The 21,733-nt window shown below is 52.1% G+C and overlaps 1 protein-coding gene across 1 annotated transcript in view; it reads left to right on the top strand.

Moving 5' to 3' along the window:
• SLC6A2 (solute carrier family 6 member 2) overlaps positions 1–21,733 on the top strand; it is a 46,190-nt gene that overhangs the window by 9,032 nt on the left and 15,425 nt on the right. The window contains exons 2-4 of the mRNA XM_047836041.1: positions 3,921–4,052; positions 5,986–6,223; positions 18,004–18,142. Coding sequence (XP_047691997.1) covers positions 3,921–4,052; positions 5,986–6,223; positions 18,004–18,142 — 509 coding nt within the window. The remainder of the gene's footprint in view (positions 1–3,920; positions 4,053–5,985; positions 6,224–18,003; positions 18,143–21,733) is intronic.

Genomic DNA, 21,733 nt, shown 5'->3' with positions numbered 1-21,733 from the left:
TTTTCTTGGAACTCTGGCGAAAGCCGCAGCCGCTGCCCATCCACAGCTGAGCCACGGGCGCCGAGGGAACAGCCCCACGAGTCTTCACTTCTTGATATATCAGGCCGTGGCCAGAAGGCACAGTTGGAGGAACCTGGCCCTCAGTGGACTGGGAAGTGGGTTCCCTGAGGGACCCAGCTCTCCTTCCTGCAGCCCCTCCCTGGTCACACTCTCTCCAGCTCACCCCGGATTCCCAGTGGGCCTCCACCCTTCTGCCTCCTGCTGAGGGCCCTGCAGACATTCCCTCCCCTTTCCTGAGCTCCTCTCACTTGCCCTCCTCATCTGCCCCAGCGCATCCCACTCGGAACTTGGTGCCCCTGGGCTTCACTTCCTGAGGGCTTGGCATTTGTACAGAAGATTCCAGAACCCCTCTCTGACCAGTGCGGTGCCTCTTTAATGGTGAGGTGGCAGGCAGTGTGCCCTGGGCTAGCGGTGATGGGACGGACGCTTTCCTTACTAAATTCATCCGAAGGCCATTTGTCAGAGTCTCTTTTACGGCCCACAGGTCTTTCCTCGGGTGTTCGTGTGTGTCACTGTGCAGAAGGGTCACGAGTGTGCACGTGTGTGCATCTGTGTGCATGCATTTGTGCGAAGACTGCCAGGAGCTGAGAGCCTCAGGAGATATGCCCTGTGGGTGCTTCTCCGGGTCTGTACACCAGGACCTGCATAACCAGAGCATTCCAGAATCAAGACAGGATTGTGGGCTGTGGCCTCTGAGGTTCTCAGCTCTCAGACCCTGTGCAAGGCCGGTGGCAGCTGGCGCTGTCACGCGTGAAGATGTAGCAGGGCCTTGGGGATGTGGTGGTTATGGGCCTTGCAGGGCAGTAGCTTCTGGAAAGTTTGCAGTCCAGCCTCAGTTTCCCAGGAGCTGCTGCAGGGCTGTTTCTAAGCGAGGCCTCCTCGGCTGACCTCAGGCATTCCTGAAACCCCTTTCTGGCTCTCCAGACCTGCCCCAGCTGCCTCCAGATCTTTCTGCAAGGGGGCTTGGACCAGCCAGCTGGTCAGTGTCTTCTTTCGGAATAAGGCACTGGCCCCTGGGCAGCTTTCTGGTTTTTATTCACACTCAGCTGCTCCATCATTCTGGAGTGTTCTTGGGCTGTTTCCTCCTGAAGCAGTGGCTGGGCTCACATCACAGGCGCTCACAGAGAAGAGCCTCGGGCTTGTGCAGACCTGTCATCCTCCCTCCTAATCTCCTCTGCTGGCACTCCCAGCCGAGCACAAGAGGAGGCGAATGTCCAACTGGGCAATTTACCTACCTGTTGTAAACCTGTTGTAAACCTCCGGCCACCCGGAGGTTTGGAGTGGGGGACATTGGCCCGAGTGAGACGCCTGGTTAGTTGGCTGACGTTGCTCTTGCCCTCCGCTGTGGAAAAGAACGCCAGTGCCAACATGTGAGCCGTGAGCCCCGCTCTTTCCTTCCCCGCCGTCCCCCGGGCCACCGACCTCAGTCTTCAGACCTATTCAACAGTCAGATGCGTCTGTTTCCCCTACTCTCTGGCTCCCGTCTCCCGAGGGCAGTAGCAAGGCGGTGGGAGACAGAGTGGGGCTCAAAGGGATGTCCAGATTATTCTAGTCTGGACAAGCAACTTAACCTTTCTTAGCCTCAGTTTCCTCATCTGTTGAGTGGAAATAGCGGTAATTATGTCTCAGGGATGATTTCAAACGAAGAATTACATAAAAGCTCAGTGTGTGGCTCGTCATATAACAGATGTTCACCAATGTCACCATCACCACCACCAACTACCTCTGTCACATTACCAGCGTCAGCTCCATCACCACCACCATTACTGCCAGCACCGTGGACAGACGAGAGCTCAGGTACCAGGGCGGCCCTCTCTGCGTGTGGGAGAGGGAGAAGGACAAGGTGGAGTCTGGAAGCAAGAAATGAGGAGGGGACGAGAGAGGGTGGCACGTGGGCATTCAAAGAAGTCCAGCAGGGAGCGGGGGATGGGGTATTGGACCAGTATATATGACCAACTGACGAGATGGCTAAGCTGGCCCCAGATCCCCAGTTCCAGGACAACCTCCCCTCTGAGACCCTGTTCGGCCTCACGTCCCTCACTGAAGCTGGAATATTCTGGCGTCTTCACATTATGTTGGGAATGGCTCTGGAGCTCTGGAGGCAGGCAGACCTAGGGCCAAACCCCAGATCCATCACTTACTGGCTGGGTGACCTTGGTCAAGTCACTGGATTTCTCCAAGCCTCAGTTTCCCCCTCCGAGAAATGGGCATAGCAGTTGCTACCTCAGACTTAGGGTCGATGGGATCACGGATGTCCAGGGCCCAGTGCCTACATGATACGTAGGAGGGACTCACTTCCTGCTAGTGTCTTTCCTGTGCCCACAGTGCTGGTCCTTCTCTTGCTTCGGAAGGGACTGGATCCCAGAGCACTGGGGCCGACACTTCACGCTTTGTCCTTAAGATCCCCGGGCTTCCCGAGGAGCAGCCCTGGGAAGAAAGTGGGGGCTCAGTCTGAGTAAGTGAGACGGGGTGAGTTTGAACCTGGGGTGCCGCGTGACTTTGGCATAATTCTCCGCTAGCTTGGAGCCTCAGTTTCCACGTCTGGAAAATGGAGATAGCAATCATCGCTGCATCTTAGGGTCACTGTGAAGGTCGAATGAGACCTTGCATGGAAAGCACCTGGAACACAGCACAGGATGTTATATTCCTCCTGCTACTGTCATTAAATATTTCCCGGCTTCTGCACTTTCCTGGTGTGGGCGGGCCAGAGAGTGTTTGGTTTCCAAGGTTACTGCATCTCCGCCAAAGGCCAGAGGCGGAGACGAGTGTGGATCTGGCCTGGCCACCTCCAGCTGCGTCAGGAAAAGGAGCTGGCATTTTGCTTCGGTCACGCTGGCAGCCTGGGCTGACATGGCACGTATCCCAGTGAGTCACCTAACGGCGTCAGAGCCTGGTAAGCTCGCCCCAGGCTGCCGGACACGCTGAGCATCATCTCTGAGACTCACACACGTCTCATCCCAGCAGGAATTCTCTTGGGGATGAGTTGCTGCCCATGGCCAGGGGCTCTCACTGGTTTCTGCGATGCTCTGGGTGGGTTTCTTCCCTGGTCAGACGCTCGGTCTAGGGATTATTTGCCTTCAGCCGCCTGTAGCAGGGGGAGCCTGATGTGTTCGAAGACCTGAATGTGAATCCTGCTTCTGTCCCTTACCAGTAGCAGGAACAGGCCTGATTCAACTCCCTTCTCTGCCCTCAGTTTCCCCTGGAGGTGGGAGACATAATGACCCTGTCTGGTCATGTCTCTGAGCAGCTGTGAAACTAATAATCCAGTGAGATTGTGTTTGGGAAAGCCCCATGTGACCTGAAAATGAGGCAAATATAAGCAAAGTTAGACACTCAATCGTGTGCGGCTTTGGGCACTGTCTCTCCCTCACTGATGTCAATTTTCTGACCTTTAAAAGGAGGGTGTGGGGCAACTGGCCTTCCCCAGAGTGGCGATCCATGAAAGAAAAGGTTCTGCATTTAAATGAATTTGGTAAAGACTATACCTCTAAGCGTCTTCATGGTGCTTCATGGTGTGTGCCTATGTGTATCCAAGGCCAGAAGAATCCTGCCAGGAACAAGCTCGTTCAGCTTTGATTAACCCAGATTTTCCTGATTTGACCACACAACCTCATTATCCTAGTGATGGTTTCTCCTGGTCCCACAACAATTACTGTTACTGTTACTGTTACGATGATTTGTCTTGAGTGCTCTGTGTTAAATCTATTTCCCTACCACAAAACACCCCTTGGGAAGTGGCCGGGGAGCAGATAAATGAGGACACTTGGGCTCTGGTAGACTTTGATCCAAGCAGGTGCAGGGGGCAGACGCAAGGCTGGCCAGGGGTCCGGGGAGTCACGCTCTGCCTCTGTGTCCTCCAGGTGCCTTTCTGATCCCGTACACCCTGTTCCTTATCATTGCTGGGATGCCCCTGTTCTACATGGAGTTGGCTCTGGGCCAGTACAACCGAGAAGGGGCAGCCACAGTGTGGAAGATCTGCCCGTTTTTCAAAGGTAAAGGATGGGTGCAGGGGAGTCAAGCAGTGTCCAAAAGATTTCCTTGGTGCCCCTGGAGAAACTGCTCCAAAGGTGGGATCCGAGGAGTAGACCAGCTCTCTTGTGGGATTCGTAGGTATTGGCAAGGTCAAAAGCATCCACCATTGCAAGCTACACGGAAAGCCCTCGGTGTGTCAAGGCCAGCCTAGCCTAGAAAGTCTGGGAGCCTGGGTACCAGTCGAGCCTCCGCTGCTGACTGACCAGAGGGTGTCTGTTTCCTGTTTGGGAAATATTTACAGAAGTGCTAGAAGTACTCAACACATATGCCTCTACTCTCCCCTCTTGCTCCCATGGCGGACATGATAAATAGATCGTAGACCTTTCTGGGCTCAGCTAGGAAATTGTCTCACAGTCCTTAATACAGCAGCCACGACTAATCGATCACATCTGGGACAGGTGATGAAGCCTGCTTGCATTTGGGACTTGGAGCACGTCTGGGAAAAATAGCCATAGCAACTGCCATTTCTTGGCCCCCATATGTCTACGAGAAGGGTATGGAATCAGAATTTGTGTCTCCCAAGCACTGCTTAGTGAACTGGGCCCAGGTGGCACTGAGGGCCAGTATGATTCTTATGAGCCTCTTCTCAGCTGGCACCTGTCTCCCGACTGCCTTCTATGTACTCAGTCGTGTAGTAGACACAGGCTGGTTAAGAGGCTTATAAGACGTGTGTATTAGTTAGGATTTTTTAGTTTAAGTTCCAGAAATCCCGCTCAAAGTGGCTTTAATGTAAAAAGAATTTTTGGCTTATGATATGGTTCAGTCCAAGAGTTTCTGCTAGCTTCGGGTACAGCTTGATCCAGGTCCTTGAACAGTATTATCTGGAATCTCTCTCCACCTCTGTCCGTCTGAAGTCGGTGTTAGCATCCGTCTCAGGCATATTCTTCTCAGGTGCTAGCAAAACCAGCCATCAACCACAAGATTAAATCCTACCAAGTTTACCAGTGACAGAGTAAATCAAAAACACCTTTTTATCATCAGTAAAGATCCCAGAGAAGACTCTCATTGGCTTAACTTGAGTCGTATGTTTACCTATCAACCAATCCCTATGGCTGTGGGGAAGCAGAACTCTGGTTGGCCAGGCCTGAGTCGTGTGTCTACAGCCAGATCAAGGAAGTGAGGGATTAGCCTCACCCAAGCCTCACATGCTAAGAACACTTAAGGCTACTCCCTGAATCAATATTGCACAGGCCAAAAAAAAAAAAAAAAAAAAAAAAAAAATGTCTACTATAGGCAAAAGCCCTAGAACTGGCTAGCCCAAGAAGAGCTTCCAGCGTATTCAGGAAGATGAGATTGGCCCACGCATGGAGCAGATGGTTGAAAGGAGGGCCCAGAGAACACCCAGGACTGAAGTGCTAATCAGGGACTGCTTGTTTGGGGTTTCCCAGAAACACGTCCTGAGACAAGGATTTGTGGAGGGAGTTATTTGGGGAGTCGATTCTAGGAAAGACCGTGAGGGACAGAGGGAGGGTGTCAGCCAATAAAAGGTGTGTCAATCAAGCCTGTTCCACCATGGAGCAGGGGTCCATCCCACTGGGAGAGACTGTTAGCATGCCTCACGCTTACTTGGCCCAGGGGGTGAGGGGTCTGGGATACTCACCCTCTGGTGCCTCCATACGCTCCGGTACATATGCTCTGGTTGCTCCCTGGGGACATTAGGGTCCTGACACTTCTGGCCCGCCTGAGGAGTGGGCAAGAGAGGCAAGAGAGAGCACTCAGGCGAAGGGGTCGTGGGCTCCCCGGGCATGGAGGTGAGGCTCTGACAACCTGCTGCAGAGAAGGAGGGGCATAGGGGTTGGGTCGTGCCATGGTTGGAGCTGGCTCCCCGAGAGAGGTGGCTCTGGGGCTGGGCCCGGGGAAGCCCACGCCTGATCCCTCTCTGCCCCCGCCCAGGAGTTGGCTACGCTGTGATCCTCATCGCCATCTACGTTGGCTTCTACTACAACGTCATCATCGCCTGGTCTCTCTACTACCTCTTCTCCTCCTTCACCCTCAAGCTGCCTTGGACCGACTGCGGCCATGCCTGGAACAGCCCCAACTGCACCGACCCCAAGCTCCTCAACAGCTCTGTGCTGGGCAACCACACCAAGTACTCCAAGTACAAGTTCACGCCGGCAGCAGAGTTTTACGAGTAAGTCACCGACCCCTTGTCCTATTCACTCGGGCGCACCGAGACCTGTGCGGGGCAGGACCTGGGCCGACCACTAAGGAAAACCACCCCGGTCGGCATTTGTAGGGGGCACTGAGAAGCCACCACAGGCCTGACCCTGGGCTGGGAGCTGAGGATACAGCCCTGGCCAGGGCAGTGGAGGACCCTGTGTTCCGGCACGGGACAGTGGAGGTGCGGGGAAATACCCTAGTGAACATGTAAGGAAGCAAGAACGTTTCTCTAGAGAGTCGACGTGCCCCTCAGGAAATAAAACACATTTTAGGGAGTGTAGGTGCTCTTAAAGAACGAAAACCAGGTATATGGGGGGAAAGGACCATTAGCTCGGGTGGCCAGGGGGGGCTTGTCTGAGGAGGTGACATGAACACTGATGAAGCCAGCCAAGGGAACATCTAGGGGCTCAGCCAGCAGCTGATGGAACTGGAGCTTGAACCCAAATGGAACTGGTCCTGAAGCTGCCATGTGGCCCACCTGCGCTGCTGTCCCTCTGGGGCTTCCAGGTTGAAGGTTGTCGGTGAAATTCAGAAAGCGAGAAGCAGGCCAGCTATGTGCGGCTCGGGGGAAGTATGTGGACCATGTGTGCCTGAGAGGCACTGACTGGTGGTAGAAGACAGAATATCTTTTTTAAAAAGACACGTTTTATGTTGAAATCATTGTAGATACAGAAAAGTTGGGTAAGTAACATGTAGAGCTCTTGTACACCCTGCATTCAGTTTCGTCTGTCGACACCTTATATAACCCTAGTGCAATGATTGAAATCTGAAAATTAGCGTTCATATACTGTTAACTAACCTGCTAAAGGCCTTCTGTCGAATTCGTCAGTTTTCCCACTAATGTCCTTTTCTGGTCCAGGATCCAGCCCAGAGTGCCACGTGGCATTTAGCTGTCCCTTCCCCTTAGTCCCCAGTCTGTGAGAGTTAGTTCTCTGGTCTTTCCTTGAGTGTCATGACCTTGACACTTTTGAAGAGTACTGGTCAGTTATTCTGTGAATTAGCCCTCAGTGTGGGTTGGTTTGCTATTTTCTCCCAATTAAACTGAGGTTGGGCATTTTTGATAAGAATACCATAGAGATGATGCTGTGTCCTTCTCAGTGCATCGTATCAGGAGGGACACGATGCCTCTTATTACTGGGGATGGTAACCTTGATCGCTTGGCTAAGACGGTACCTGCCAGCTTCCTTCTGTGTGGAGATACCATTATTCCCTTTGTAATTAACAAGTGTCTTCTGGGGGAACCTCTCGAGGTTATGTAAATATCTTGTTTCTCATCATCCTTACCCCAAATCCTCAGCATCCTTCAATGATTCTTGCCAGCAAAGATTATTACCATAGCGTTTGCTAATTGTGATTCTCCGTTCCTATCATTCCCTCTAGATTAATTGATTGGGATTCTTTTGTAAGGAAGAGTTGTCCCTTTCCCCCTATTTATTCCTTCATTCTATCATTTACTGATGCATTTTTTTATTGAGATATAATTGACGTATAACTTCGTAATAGTTTCACGTGTACAATGATTTGACACGTGTATATATTGCAAAATGATTCCTACAATAAGTTTAGTTAGCATTCATCACTACCCACAGTTACAAATTTTTTTTCCTTGTGAGGAGAACTTTCAAGATCTGCCCTCTTAGCAACTTTCAAATATACAGTAGTATTGTTAACTGGACTCACCACGCTGTACATTACATCCCCATGATTTCTTTATTTTATAGCTTCTGGAAGTTTGTACCTTTTTACCACCTTCACCCAGTTTGACCATTCCCACCCCCTGCCTCTGGCAACTACCAGTTCGTTTTCTTTATCTTTGTAAAAAATGTTTTAGTTTCCACGTATAAGTGGGATCCTATGGTATTTGTCTTTTTCTGTCTGACTTATTTCGCTTTGCATAACGCCCTCCAGGGCTGTCCATGTCGTCACAAATGGAAGGATATCCATTTTTTTCACGTGAATATTTTATGTATATAGATAAATTTTATATTTTATATATACTTACATAAATTTTATATAAGTATAAAAATATTGTATATTACATATATATTTTGTATTGCGTGTATATATATATGCCTAATACATATATACGTATCTACACAATACATATATACAATACACCATAGTTTGTATGTGTGTGTGTGTGTGTGTACGTGTGTGTGTATACATATGTGTATATCACACTTCGTCTCTCCGTACACACACACACACACACACACACACACACACACTCCATCATTTTTATACATTCATACATCCATGGATATCTTGTTTCCATGTCTTGGCTATTATAAATAATGCTGTGAACACAGGGGTGCAGACATCTTTTTGAGTTAGTGTTTCCACTTCCTCCAGATAAATACCCAGCCGTGAAATTGCTGGATCAGCTAGCAGTTCTATTCGTAACTCTCTGAGGAGCCTCCATACTCTTTCCCACAGCGGCTGCACCCGTTTGCATTCCCGCCAACGGTGCACGAGGGTTCCTTTTCTCCACATCCTCACCAGCTCTTGTTACCCCTTGTGTTTTTTTGATGGTGGTCATTCTAACAGGTGTGAGGTTCTGATATCTCATGGTGGCTTTGATTTGCATCTCCTCCGTCATTCATTGACATCTGTACGGGCTCGCGGAGAGTTGTTTTATTCTGTGGTTTTCATCCAGAACCGTCAATATTTATTTGTGGTTCCCCTGTCATCCTCAACTCCATCCTTTTATGTCTTGAGGTCAACTTGGTTTTGGCCACCTAATGTGAAAATGTTTGCACGTCGGGCTCTTCAGAATGCAGCTTGCGTTGTCTTTTTCCCTCGGGCGGGGACAAGCCCCATTTTAGCAATCGAGACACAAGTGTTCACAGATAAGCAGGAAGTCCTGTTACAAGCTGTGGGGTGGGACAGGGAAATCTCACCGGGACCTCACTCGTGAGGCGTACGGGGTCTGGAGTAGGCTGTGACAAGCTGCTCTGTAAAAACCAGATAGCAAATATTTGAGGCCTTGAGGACCATATATGTCTCTCGCATATTCTGCTTTGTTTCATTTTATCCTTTCCAAAGAGAAAGACCATTCTTAGCTCACAGGCTGGACTTGGCTTGGGGGCCACGGCTCGCCAACTCCTGGTCTAGAGCAGTGCTGCCCTGCGGTGATAGGAATGTTCTCTATCTGTGCAGCTCAAGAGAGGGCCACATGTGGCCAGTGGAGCCATTGAAACATGGCCAGTGTGACTGAAGAGTTAAATTTTTAAATTTTATTTAATCTTCATCAATTTACCTTTAAATAGCCACATGTGGCCCGTGGCTACCACTTTGGATAGTTCTGGTCCAGAGGATGAGAAAAGACAGATTCATAAAAGACAAAACGCGAGGACCAGCTTCCTCCAGTGCTATGGATTCTCTACACCAAGGCCCTGGGGATGCGTCCTGATTGTCTGGAGACTGGGCTTATCCTAGGCCAGTTTCCATCCCTTCCATCTCAGGGCAGTAGGGCCAAAGAGATACAGTTTGGTTAAAAGTGGCCTCTGGAGAGCCTTGTGCCTCCTGGGGCTTGGGAAATTAGGCGCTCAGGGCCTAGGAGCTGCCCTCAACGAGCCAGTGCCGAGAACTTGCCGGTCCCTGACCTGCATGTCCCCTCCACCATCTGTGTTTCCTGTGGGTTTCCAGCAGGCATGTGCGAAATGACATAGGTGTGGGACTTGGAGGGGAGAGGGTCCAAAGTTGTCATCAAATGCAGATTGAAGCACATCTGAAACCCCTCGAGGACTGAGGCGTTGCCGTTGCTTAAAGCAAACATCCGTTTACATTAACAGTGTTATCCCTGTCTCCCTCCCCATCACACACGTGTGTCCAGCTTTCTGCTGACTTCTTTGCATGTGTTATTTCAATTTAAGCCTCACCCCAACCCCACGAGGTTTCTGTAACTACCCCCCGCCTCCCCAAGTGCACGCACGAGGAGGCTGTGAATATAAGCACTGCCCCAGGGCCCCACGGCCAGTACTGCACACAGCCAAGATTTGGGCCCAGGCAGCTTGTGCTTATAGGACAATGGGCCCAGGCAGCTTGTGCTATAGGCCGTGAGTGAACACCTGCCCCTGCTTTGCCCCTGGGACCCTCCCTCTCCCCACCCCAGCCCCTGCCTCGCCAGACAGTGACATCCAGAGCCTGCAGTCCTAACCTCTGGGTCGTATTGGATTCGAGCCATTATAAATGGCCATGACTACTCAGAAACATTGCCACAGTCACAGCTAACCTTTGTCCGGCCTAGATTATGTCCCAGTCACTATGCACGGTGCCTTTTCACCCTGACCACCGTGGCCAGTCTAGAACTATCATCGTGTCACGAAAGAGGAAACAGGGGCAAGCAGGAAACGACTTGTCCAGGGTCATGTAGTTTTAGAAGTGACATTTGGAATGGGTTTGAACCCAGGAAGTCGGGGTGGAAAAGCCAGGCTCCCAGCCCAGCGATTCAGAACCACCCAGAAACATACGGATGCCTGGACCCTGGACCCAGAGACGCCGATTTCATCGGTCTGGGTGCAGCCAGAACATGGGGGGTTTTATTCACAGTTCCTCTGGTGATTCTACTATGACAGCCACTGTCTTGACCACTGTGCTCTTCGGTCTCAGACAGAGCAAGATTTTTCCCGCTTCAGGCTGGCATCCCAACAGTGTCCTGTTGTGGGAAATCTAGGGCCGCCTTCACTTTTATTTATTCATTTTTTTAAAAATTTTTTTATGTTTTATTTTTGTGAGAGAGACAGAGCGTGAGCAGGGGAGGGGCAGAGAGAGAGAGAGAGGGAGACACAGAATCCGAAGCAGGCTCCAGGCTCTGAGCCATCAGCACAGAGCCCGACGCGGGGCTCAAACTCGTGAACCACGAGATCATGACCTGGGCCAAAATCAGACGCCCAACCGCCTGAGCCACCCAAGCGCACCTCCTTCACTCTGCTTCTGAGGAGCGGGGCCTCAGAAAACCCCAGAACCTTTGGGGAGCTTGCGGATGGAAGTTTTAGGCCTCCTGACTTTATGAGTGTGGTTTTGGACCGGGAGGCGGCAAAGGAGCCGGGACAGAGGGTGCTGCCGATACGTTTAATTGGTTCCAAGCTCTCCCCTTCATCATCTTGTGCTAGAGGAAAAAACCATGACTTTTCTTTCTGCTCTGGGCAACCCTTGTCCTTGTAAATTAAAACGGAAAACAATAACGTTGGTCGTCTCTAGTCTAGTCATTATTTGGTTCCTCTTCTGACATCCTAACGGCCGGCAGGTCTGCCCCGGCAGGAGAGAGAGAGGCCAGTTGGGTTTTGAGACCCGGGTCACTTCAGTTACAGCCCTAAACTCCCTCCGGGCTCAGATGTGAGCAGAATGTGGTGGACAAAGACACCGGTCTCCCGTGCGGGACCTGGGGACTTGGGGCACGCGGCGGGGAGCGGCACCCGGGGCGTATTTCAGCAGCCCCGTGCTCCGCAGGGCTCGCCGCCCTCCCCACCCCCCACAAGCCTCACAGCACCATGAGCTGGGCACCCCAGATCTCTTTCCACCCAAGACCCATTTAGTTTTCGGAGGTGGTGGGGTTGGAAATGACTCCTCTCCCGCAGATAAGAAGGTGGCGGGTCGGGTTTTCGGCAAGTGGCAGGGCTGGGATCCGAAGCCAGGTCGCGTGGATCAGGGCTCTCACCCCACACCCAGGCTTCTCCGGTCTTCCTCCTCCTGCCGGACAGAGTCTTGGGGCCGTGTGCCGGGGACCCGAGTGCAGGCGTCTCTGCAGGTAGACGGCAGCCCATTTCACGCGCGTCTTTCTCACCCTGAGCTTGCTGTCGTGTGCTTTGCAGTCCGTAAGTCATGAATAGCAAGTGGATTTTTGTTTTTAATTTTTTTTTAATGTTTATTTATTTTGGGGACAGAGAGAGACAGAGCATGAATGGGGGAGGGGCAGAGAGAGAGGGAGACACAGAATCGGAAGCAGGCTGCAGGCTCTGAGCCATCAGCCCAGAGACGCGGGGCTCGAACTCACGGACCGCGAGATCGTGACCTGAGCTGAAGTTGGACGCTCAACCGACTGAGCCACCCAGGCGCCCCAACAAGTGTATTTTTCTTAACGGCACATGGCCCTGGTATCTAGATGTTTCTGCTTTAAAAGAGTCACCCCCATCTCAGTCTGGGGAGCCAGCAAGTGGGACCCCCGGTGCCAGCCCTGCGGAAGGCTAGGTCATTTCTTCTCTTCCCTCAGAGCCCGCTGGCCAGTGTCGTTGCCATCTTGTACTCATTTAGGCTGATGGATTGGAAAAACCATCCAAGGGAACAAAACCACTATTCTCCCCAGGCTCTGGGCCTGAAGCCAGACAACCCACAGCTAAAAGAAACCCTGACGCTCTCTGGAACTTTCCAAAGGGCACCCTTGGTGAACATGCTCCGGAGACAGAAAACTTCTACCCCCTGCCTGTTCCTGGTGGGACAGAGAAGCTTCCTCCTCCCCGGCACCAACCTTCTGTGCTCAAATGTCAAGTAAGAAACTGAGCCCGTTTGGCCCGCGGACTTTGGAAAGCCTGGACCAGATACTTCCCGATGATTCATTTTCATTAAACTGCTGGAAGAGTCCAACAAACCCAAGTTACTTGTACTAAACCCCTGAGGCTCGGGGCCTGCTGGGGAGAGGCTGGGGTCACATTTCTTTTCCTGGGAATCAGCTCAGGAGTCTGGCCTTTACACTGGCGAACTCTCTAGACAAAGCCTGCGAGCCTGACCATGGATTTCACACGCGCGTGGGGGCATTTCAGCCATCCGGTTGGACACGCACTCACGTCATTTTAGCAACTTTCAGGACAAGTACAGCTGGTCCGGTGCCTTTTTCTCATGCTTTTAGTAGTCAAATTGGCCAAAGGGTTATTGACACCATTCAATATTTGGCCCATGAAACAACGAGGAAGGAGAATTAAGAGTCAGGTGGGTTCAGGACCTGATTCTAGTTCTCTGTCAATTTTTGGATGCATCCACCTGCTTTCTCTCCTTTCCCTTCCCTTTCCTTGAACTGTTTCTCCTCTCTCCACCCCTACCTCCCCTCCTCCTCCCCTCCCTCTCCCTCCCCTCCCCCTCTCTCTTCCTCCCTGTCTCTCTCTCAGGACATAAGAGAGGAAACTAAGTCAGGACATGATTTTGAGTTGAGACCAGCAAGGGGAGAAGTTTGCCAGGCAGACAAATTGGGCCGGGAAGTGTGTTCTAGGTGGAAAGGAACAGGAAGTTCTAAGGCCCAGAGCAACCAGAGCCTCATATGCTTGAGAAGTGACAGTGGCTCGCTGGGGCCAGAAGCCCAAGGCAGGGTATGGTGAGACAGGGGATACGCTGGGCAGGAGACAGTTATGAAAAGTCTCAGGTTCTGAAACGTTTATGTTTTTATCCTTTAGACCAGGATTTCCTAACCTCCGCACTTTTAGCATTATGGGCTGGCCAATTCTGCATTGGGGCAGGGCTGTCCTGTGCATTTGGGATGTTCGGTGACATCTCTGGCCTCTGCCCATGAGATACGGGCAGCGTCTCCTCCACTCCAGATATGAGAGCCCAGACATTGCCAAACAGCCCTGGGGAGGCAGTGGGAGCCACTGTTCCAGGTGATAAGGAGCCCTGGAAGACTTAGGGGCAGGAGACTGACAGATTAGAAGGGCAGATCAGACAGATGGATTTAAGGGGCCGTGGCATGGGGAGATGGGGAGACTTCTATAGCAGCAGGGGAGAGAATGTGGGTCTGGCCTGGGACAGGGCAGCAAGGGTGGGGGGTGGTAGCAGACCAGGAGGCGGGATTAGGATGGGCCAGACACTGAAACTGATTGCATGGGGGTGGGGGGTGGGTGCTGATGCTAGGTGAGTCCTTTAAAGCCATGACGTCTGGCCTGGGGGCCGCAGGGATAGGGGCCATCTGGGGAGGGGACATATGGGCCTTTGTGGACCACACAGCTCTGCCCATTCGTTCACACTTGCTCACTTGCAGATAGATGCATGTGCCCGCCCACACCCCCTCTGTCCATCTCTCCTTCTGCCACACCTGGGCACCTCCTCTCAGCTCACCTGTCCTCCCGCACTCTGCAGAGAAGGCACCGGCCACCCCTCAGTGAACCTGCCAGCTGACTCCCTCGGACTAACCTAACTCCCCGGTCATTTTGGGGGCACTCCTGAGCTCCTTTGGGGGCACTCCTGCTCCTGGAAGGCGGGACTGGATCATGATCATTAGAGTTACCATTTGTTGAACCATTTCCTGAGTTCTAGGCATTGTCTACATTCTGGAATTTAATCCGCACAAGAGCATTTTGCTGAAAAGGAACAAGACTCAACAGGGGGAAGGTTGGCACCAGGTTTCGTCGCCCGCTACCCTGCAGGAGCTCCACGTGGCTTGTCTGCAGCCGTGTCACGGGCCCTCAACCCTCTCCGGCTCACAGAAGATGTGCAGAATGAGTTTGCGGAATCAGTGAGAGGGTTCGGGCCACCCCATCACTGGTGGCAGGGCCAGGGTAGGATCCCAGCTCTGTCTGATCCCAGTTCTGTTCCAGGTTCTTCTATTTGCTTTCACGTTCTTGCAAATAATAGACGTCGGTCTTGAAATGGATGAGTAAATGATCAAATGAGTGAATGAAACACGCCTCCACAAATTTAAATGGTGGCAGCCTCCACAAATTTAAACTCCTGCCCAAGGATAAGCTAACCAAGTTTCCAGACTCAGGGTACGGGTTTCCCCACCAGGGTAGCATCTTCCGGTGCCTCTGCTCCCAGCGAGTGCGGCCATCTATCTGCCTCTGATCCTGTGGGCTCCTCTGAGACCCAGGCGTCCAAACTGTTCCAAGCCCGCATTTTTTAAGCTGCTCTGGAGCCTTTTCTTCCCCTTAGGCACAGAAAGCCAATTTTATTTTGCCAGGAAAGTAAAGACAGTTTCTGGAAGACTCACGTTTCCTCTAAGGAAAACCTGTAACTCAGGTTTGTTGAGGGGGCCTGTTGTTCAAGGGGTCTCAGCTTTGGCTGCCCAGTAGAATCACCTGGAGAATTTAAAAGATGCTGGTGCCCAGGCCCATTCCCCATGGGTTCTATTTCAGTTGGTTGAGAGGGGGGCCCAGACGTCAGTAATTGTCACAAAGCTTCTCTGTGTGATTTTTTTTAAAGGTTTATTTATTTATTTTCAGAGAGAGAGAGAGAGAGCAAGAGAAAGAGAGGGAGTTCACGAGTGGGTGAGGGGCAGAGAGAGGAGAGACAGAATTCCAAGTGGGACTGGAACTCACAAACTGTGAGAACACGACCTGAGCCAAAATCAAGGGTCTGGACGCTTAACCGACTGAGCCTCCCAGGGGCCCCTCTGCGTGATTCTCATGAGCAGGTTGAGAACCCTGTTTTGTTGATGGGCCTGCAGGTTACATTCTCTGTACCTCGTATTTCTCTTCTGGAGGGAGGGAGTGAGGAGAAAAAGGAGGGAACGGAAGAGGGGTGGGGAGGGGTGGGAGAGAGAGAGAGACAGAGGTACAGACAGGCAGAGAGATGGTCGACTACCGCCGGTTTATCCACTGTGGGCGTGTGAACTTTTGCCTTTAGTGTGACCTTCTTTTGCGTGAAGGCACTACTGTGGGGAAGGACGGATGGTGAAGCTGCCTCTGGCCTGTATCGCTGGTGTGCGCGCATCAATCAGCCACTTTCTGAAAGGACCTCTGGCCGAGAGCAAAAGGCCCTGCAGGACGAGACAAAGGGAAGTTAGGTTCCCACGTGGAAAGTGGCTGGTTGCCCTGGACGGTGTCAAAGGGTGAGGACTCCCCCAGGTCGGAGGAGGAGCTGCTGAGAGGTGGAGTGAGGGCGCGGGGGAGGCTGACCCTCTGTCCTTCCTGGGTCCTCTTGCTTTAGAAGGTGGATTATTGAATTTAGCAAGTGAGGTGGTGAGCACGTGTCCCTGATCCAACAGTCTGCTCTGAGCTAACCAGGCCTGAGTGCCAGGCCCAGGCTTAGCACTGCAGACCCGGGACCCAGGATGGCTCGTCCACCCTCTCACCCTGGGAGAACCTTGCATGCGGTCAGCCCTAACGCCTCAGGGGCAGGCATGGCCTGGGAAATGAGCCAGGAGCCGCAGGAACTGGGAGGGTTGAAAGGCCCGTGCCGGGGGTGATCACGGAGGCCTCCCAGAAGAGGTGACATTGGAGCTGGGCCTTGAAGGGTGTTGACAGTTTGCAGCCTCTGAGTGTGGAGTGCTGTGGAGGGCAGGCAGGGACCAGTTCTGGGTGCCCTCAAAGCTCCCTCCGCTCCCGATACTTGTCACACTTTATTGGGACTGTGCATTTAATGCTGCCTCGGTGGCTACACTATAAGCCCCCCACACAAGGCACCACATGCAAGGAGTCCGCACTGTGCTGCTGAGGCCCGGGATGAGGCTGTTTACAGCAGGCACTCAGTAAGGAATGAATGATCGGGGTGCAGACGGCTCTGCCTTACCAAGCTGTTCCCTCTTCCTCAGAAACCATTCTGCTTTCTTTGTCTTCCCCGGTCTGCGGTTTCATCGGTTGGTCTTCCTTGACGTTTGGTTAGACCCTAATGACGTTGATTAGCCATGAGCAGCCGGTCATTTTGCGTGCGATTCTGTTTACTGTTTCTTCACCGTAGATTGTGTGAGAGACCCCGCTCTTCTCAAACCTCATCTGTGTTTTATTTGTTTTCCTTACTCTAACCCCGCTATTCTCAAACCTCATTTGTATTTTATTTGTTTTTCTTACTCTAAAATAGGTTATGCCGTATTGTAGGGGAGTGCATGTCAGTAAGGGACGGTTCCAGAATGTCACAAACTGAACACAGCCATATTCCCAAGCACCCAGAAACATAACTGACCGGCGTCCCAGAAACTCCTACTGTGTCCCCTCCCGTTCAGTACCCGCATCCCCACCCTGGCTGCACCCTTCCTGACTTCTAACACCTTAGGTTACTTTGGCCCGTTACAGTTTGTGCGAGCGGAATCAGGCAGAAAGTCCTGACTTCCTCAGATTCGGTGTTCACTTCCTTCTCATAGGATTGTACGTGAGGGGTCCATCCACAGATAGCCGGTGGTTTTGTAATGTTCAATTTTATGAATGTATCATGATCGATCCATGCTACTATTGATGGATATATGAGTATTCTCCAATTTGAGATTATTGTGATTAATGCTGCTGGGAACATTCTAGAACATGTGTTTTGGTGAACATATGTACACATGTCTACTGAGTAAATACCCAGGAGTGGACTTGCTAGGGCTCGGGATATGCACGCCTTTAGCTTTTAGATGACAAACGTTTATTGTCATCTCAGTTTCTGGACCAAGGGATTCGTAAGCTCAGCAACATGAAAGTTTTGGACTGGACAATTCTTTGTTGTCGGAGGCCGTCCTGCCCGTGAAAGGACGTGAAGGCTGTCCCGTGCGTTGTAGGATGTCCCTGGCCACTATCCTCCAGATGCCAGTAACACAGCCTCCGGACTTTTCCTGTTATTTCCATCTTCTCTCCAGGACCAGGTGGCACTCAAGAGATTTTTGTCACACTGAAAATTTTTGTTATTGCTTAAAAAAGACAGCCTGGAGTGGGAAGGCCTCCCCGATGGTTTCCTGGCCCAGGGCAGGATGGCGTCGAGCAGGCCCAAATGATGCAGGGCAGTGGCCGGGGGTGGGGCGGCCCACGGCCGGCTTCCGTCAATGTGCGCTTTCGGGGGGCCGGCCTGTGGTCAAGGCCTCGGTCACCCTGTGTGACGACACCGTCTTCCCCTGGCCCCCTCTCCTCCTCCGGGCAGGCGTGGCGTCCTGCACCTTCACGAGAGCGGCGGGATCCACGACATCGGCCTGCCCCAGTGGCAGCTCTTGCTGTGTCTGATGGTCGTCGTTGTCATCCTGTTTTTTAGCCTCTGGAAAGGAGTGAAGACATCAGGAAAGGTAATACCTTTCTTTCTCTTTCAGTTCGGAGGTTGGCCCGAAAACAACAGTTATTTTCTAGCTATGATTAGCTGGTTGGTGAAAAGAAAAGGCGGACGTAGGACAGAGCCTGGGTCTGCCCCCACCTCAGCTCTGCTGCTGGCTAACCGGGAGACCCCAGACAAGTCCCTCCCCTTCCCCAAGCCCAAGGCTCCCCAGCAGTAGGGTGGGGGGGGGGTGCGTCAGGGCTCCCACATTCAAGCCAAAGCTCCCCGATAGCAGAGACCAGGGAATGGGACACCACAAGGGGCTCAGAAAAGGCCTAAAGCAACCTATTGACGTGTGATTGATAAATCATGAATTCTGGCCCCAAACTTGATGCAAACTTGCATCCTTCTCTGGAACATAACCATTTCCTTCACTCTAAAAATCGGTGTGTGTAGTCTGGCATAGTGCTGAGTGCCCACAGGGGTCTAGGTTTCCTGGGGAGAGGGGCACAGGGTAAAATGACGTAGGAGGGCCACGGGAGTTGGCGTTTTGTCCTGGGTGACCCTTCCTCCTGTCCCCTGTATTCAGTTCCTCGGGGTGGAGTGTATCCGCTTCATGATCCATGTTGATTCTGAGCCCGGGGAGCATCATGAGAACAGCAACCCCGTTTGGGCCCCGTGGGCTCCACGTGGAACTTCACTGTACCAAAGAGGCTGTAGTCGAAAAACGCTCTTTCCCACGTTTTGATTGGCAGTTGCTGTGTAACAACACACCCCAAGATGCCGTGACGTACAGTAACCATTTTGTTATGTCTCATGACCCCGTGGGTTGACTGAGATCAGTTCGGTGGGTCTGCTGCCCCACGTGATACTGCCTGGCTGCCTATCTGGGGGTTCGGCCGAGCTGGAGCGTCCAAGATGGTGCGTGCTCATGGACGGCAGTTGGTACTGGCTGGGAGCCCAGCTGGAGCCGTCAACCAGAGCATCTTGGGCTGTTTCCATGTAGCCTCTCCAAGCGGTCTGGGCTCCTCACAGCATGGCACCGAGTTCCAAGAGCAAGTTCCAAGCAGACAAGCCCCAGTGTGCAAGTAGCTCTTCCAGCCTCTGCTTGCATCATGCTTGCCGTTGGCCCGGTAGCCAAGATAAGTGTTGTGGGAAAGCCCAGTGTCGGTAACGGAGGGGACTGACACCGGTGTGGGTTCACTGGGGGTCACGAGGCAGCAATCTACCATAATCAGGCAGGTGGGGATTTGTGAGAAGCTTCGTTAGGTGAGTGATGTGGAAAGTGGCGTGCATCAGGGTATTCCTGAGTCCTTGGTATCCTAGAGTCCTTGGTATCCCTGGTATTCCTAGAGTCCTTGGTAATGCCATTGAGAGCAGAGATAATGGCAGGGGTCCAGCAGCCAGTGGGGATGAAATCTGTCAAGAAAGGCTTGACGTGGAGCTTTCTGTCAGCATGTTGGAGACCCAGTGTCTGCCCCAAGGAGGAACCCAAATAAAATGCGGACCGGAGCTGGGAGCAATTCCGAGGTAGGGCAAAACCAGGCTAGGACCACTACCATCCCGACACCCGGCACATAGTAGGTCTTCAATAAATACTAATTGAAGGATTCATGAGCAAAGGAGGTTAAGTAGGCAGAAAGAAAGAAGGATGGGTGGATAAATGAGTTGGGGAAGCTCATTAAGTGTTCTTTCGAATTCAGTATAACTTACTAAGCATTTATGAACGCCTACTATGTGCCAGGCTTGATGCTAGTGATGCAAGAATAGACCAGACAGATTCCTTCTCCAGGTGCTTATGGTCTTCTGTGTGTTACGGACAGACATAGGTCAACCAGTGCCACTAGTTTCTTGAGTCTTCATCCCGAGACATATGTGTGTCCCCTCTAAATAAACAGTGATGGTCACAAACTGTGCACACTATTCTATGTCCTGGTTTTTTGTTTGTTTGTTTGCTTTTGCTTTTTGTCTTTTTTACTGTACCGTGGAGATACCTTCACATCCGGGAGTCAAGATGCATTTTAGTTGAAATACAAACTGGATTTTTCAGCTGTCCTTATATCGATTTAGCAGGTCACCACGGTTTTTTAACAAGAAAATGGCCTAGATCGTAACAGAATGCATTGCACGTAGTAAAGGAGGAGCTGGCTGGCTTGCAGAATTTGGATTTCAGCCCTAGCGGGCCGCACGTTGGTGTGGATTTCGTCTCGGTGTTCAAGATTTTTTCTTACCGTGAGTGAGTGGTCAAAAAAGTGAGAGATGCTGCATCAGAATGAGCTCTTGGAACCTGACAGGGGCTGTAAAGACCACGAGAAAGGGACATTTGGCCCAGGTCTCTAAGGACAGGAGCAGGTAGGGATGGGACAGAGGGAAGGGGTTTTCAGTGGAAGGAACTGCCTGAGTAAAGCCACAGAGGTGTGGAAGCCCGGGCCAGCCTTGTCCAGCCTCTCTGCACCTTTCCTGGGTATCAGGAGAAGAAGGGCTCTCCCGGCCTCTGCGGGTGGCAGAATTGCAAGATGCATGATCTTTCCCACTGCTTCTGGCCTGAGCCTGAGGCCACCACAGCCTCTAACATTGCATCCCAAGGTTAAGTGCCCGACAGCCATCTCCGAAGTTGGTACAGCCGGCCCCACCTAGGGTAGCACTTGCTGGGAGCAGAGTGTGAGTTGTCTGCAGGGAGCCGGATGATAAGAAAGAGCACAGCTGAGCCCGCTCAGTTCCTCCGCACCTCCTTTAAGGAGGTAAGCCCTCCCCTTCAGAGTGTAATGAGTTGGGGCGGGGAGGGGGCGGATATTGCCCTAGGGAAACCCTCCACCCCACATTTTGCATAAATCTCCCCAGTGTTCTGGCCTCTGGTGGCTGAAAGGGAAAAGGCCCCTGGCAGTCCGTAGGGAGGGAGCTTTCCAGGATGGGAAGCTTCACTCAGGACGTTCCTGTGCCCCGTCTTAAATTGCTTTTATAAACTAGCTCATGAGAAAATCAAGAGCGTTGTGTGTATCTGCCCAGACTACATCTGGAACGGGACGGAGCTGTTCTTAGCAGGCTTCCACAGCCACAGAGACGGCCCAAAATGAGTTGCAAATGTTCACACTTCCTGTCTTGGCAAGTGAAGGCTCTGTGTCTGGGCGGAGTTGTGACTCCATTGGACAGCTATGATGGTGGGGGGCAGGGCACGGTCTGAATCAGGGAGAGGGGCTGCCCTAGATCACACACACACTGACCTTGGCCCATTGACCACCTCGGGGTAGAGGGCAGAGGCTTGAGTGGGGAGTTGGCCCCCAGGGAGTCACTCTGGAAGCACGGGCACTGTTGTTGGCAATCCTGGAATCCTGCCTGCCCCCCCGTCCCCCATCTCATGAGTCCTTAGTTGAACTGGCTCTTAAACCATAAGCCCAGTCACCGAGCCCCCTAAATGTCAGACCAGAAGGCACCTTCAGGCCATCTACTCCAACCTGCTTGGACACACGGGGAAACTGAGGCCTGGAGGGGGACAGGATTTCACCGCAGTCTCTCGCGTGGCTAAGACTTGATCCTGGGTCCCATGTATACACTGGAGTGCGTGATCAACAACATGGCTTTGTGGCCAGACCACCTGGGTTGGAGTCCGGGCGCCATCATTTCCTGC

This window comes from Prionailurus viverrinus, chromosome E2 (assembly GCF_022837055.1).
Source record: "Prionailurus viverrinus isolate Anna chromosome E2, UM_Priviv_1.0, whole genome shotgun sequence".
Taxonomy (NCBI): domain Eukaryota; kingdom Metazoa; phylum Chordata; class Mammalia; order Carnivora; family Felidae; genus Prionailurus; species Prionailurus viverrinus.
The sequence above is the reverse complement of the archived record's forward strand: the minus strand, read 5'-3'. Positions and strand labels throughout refer to the sequence as shown.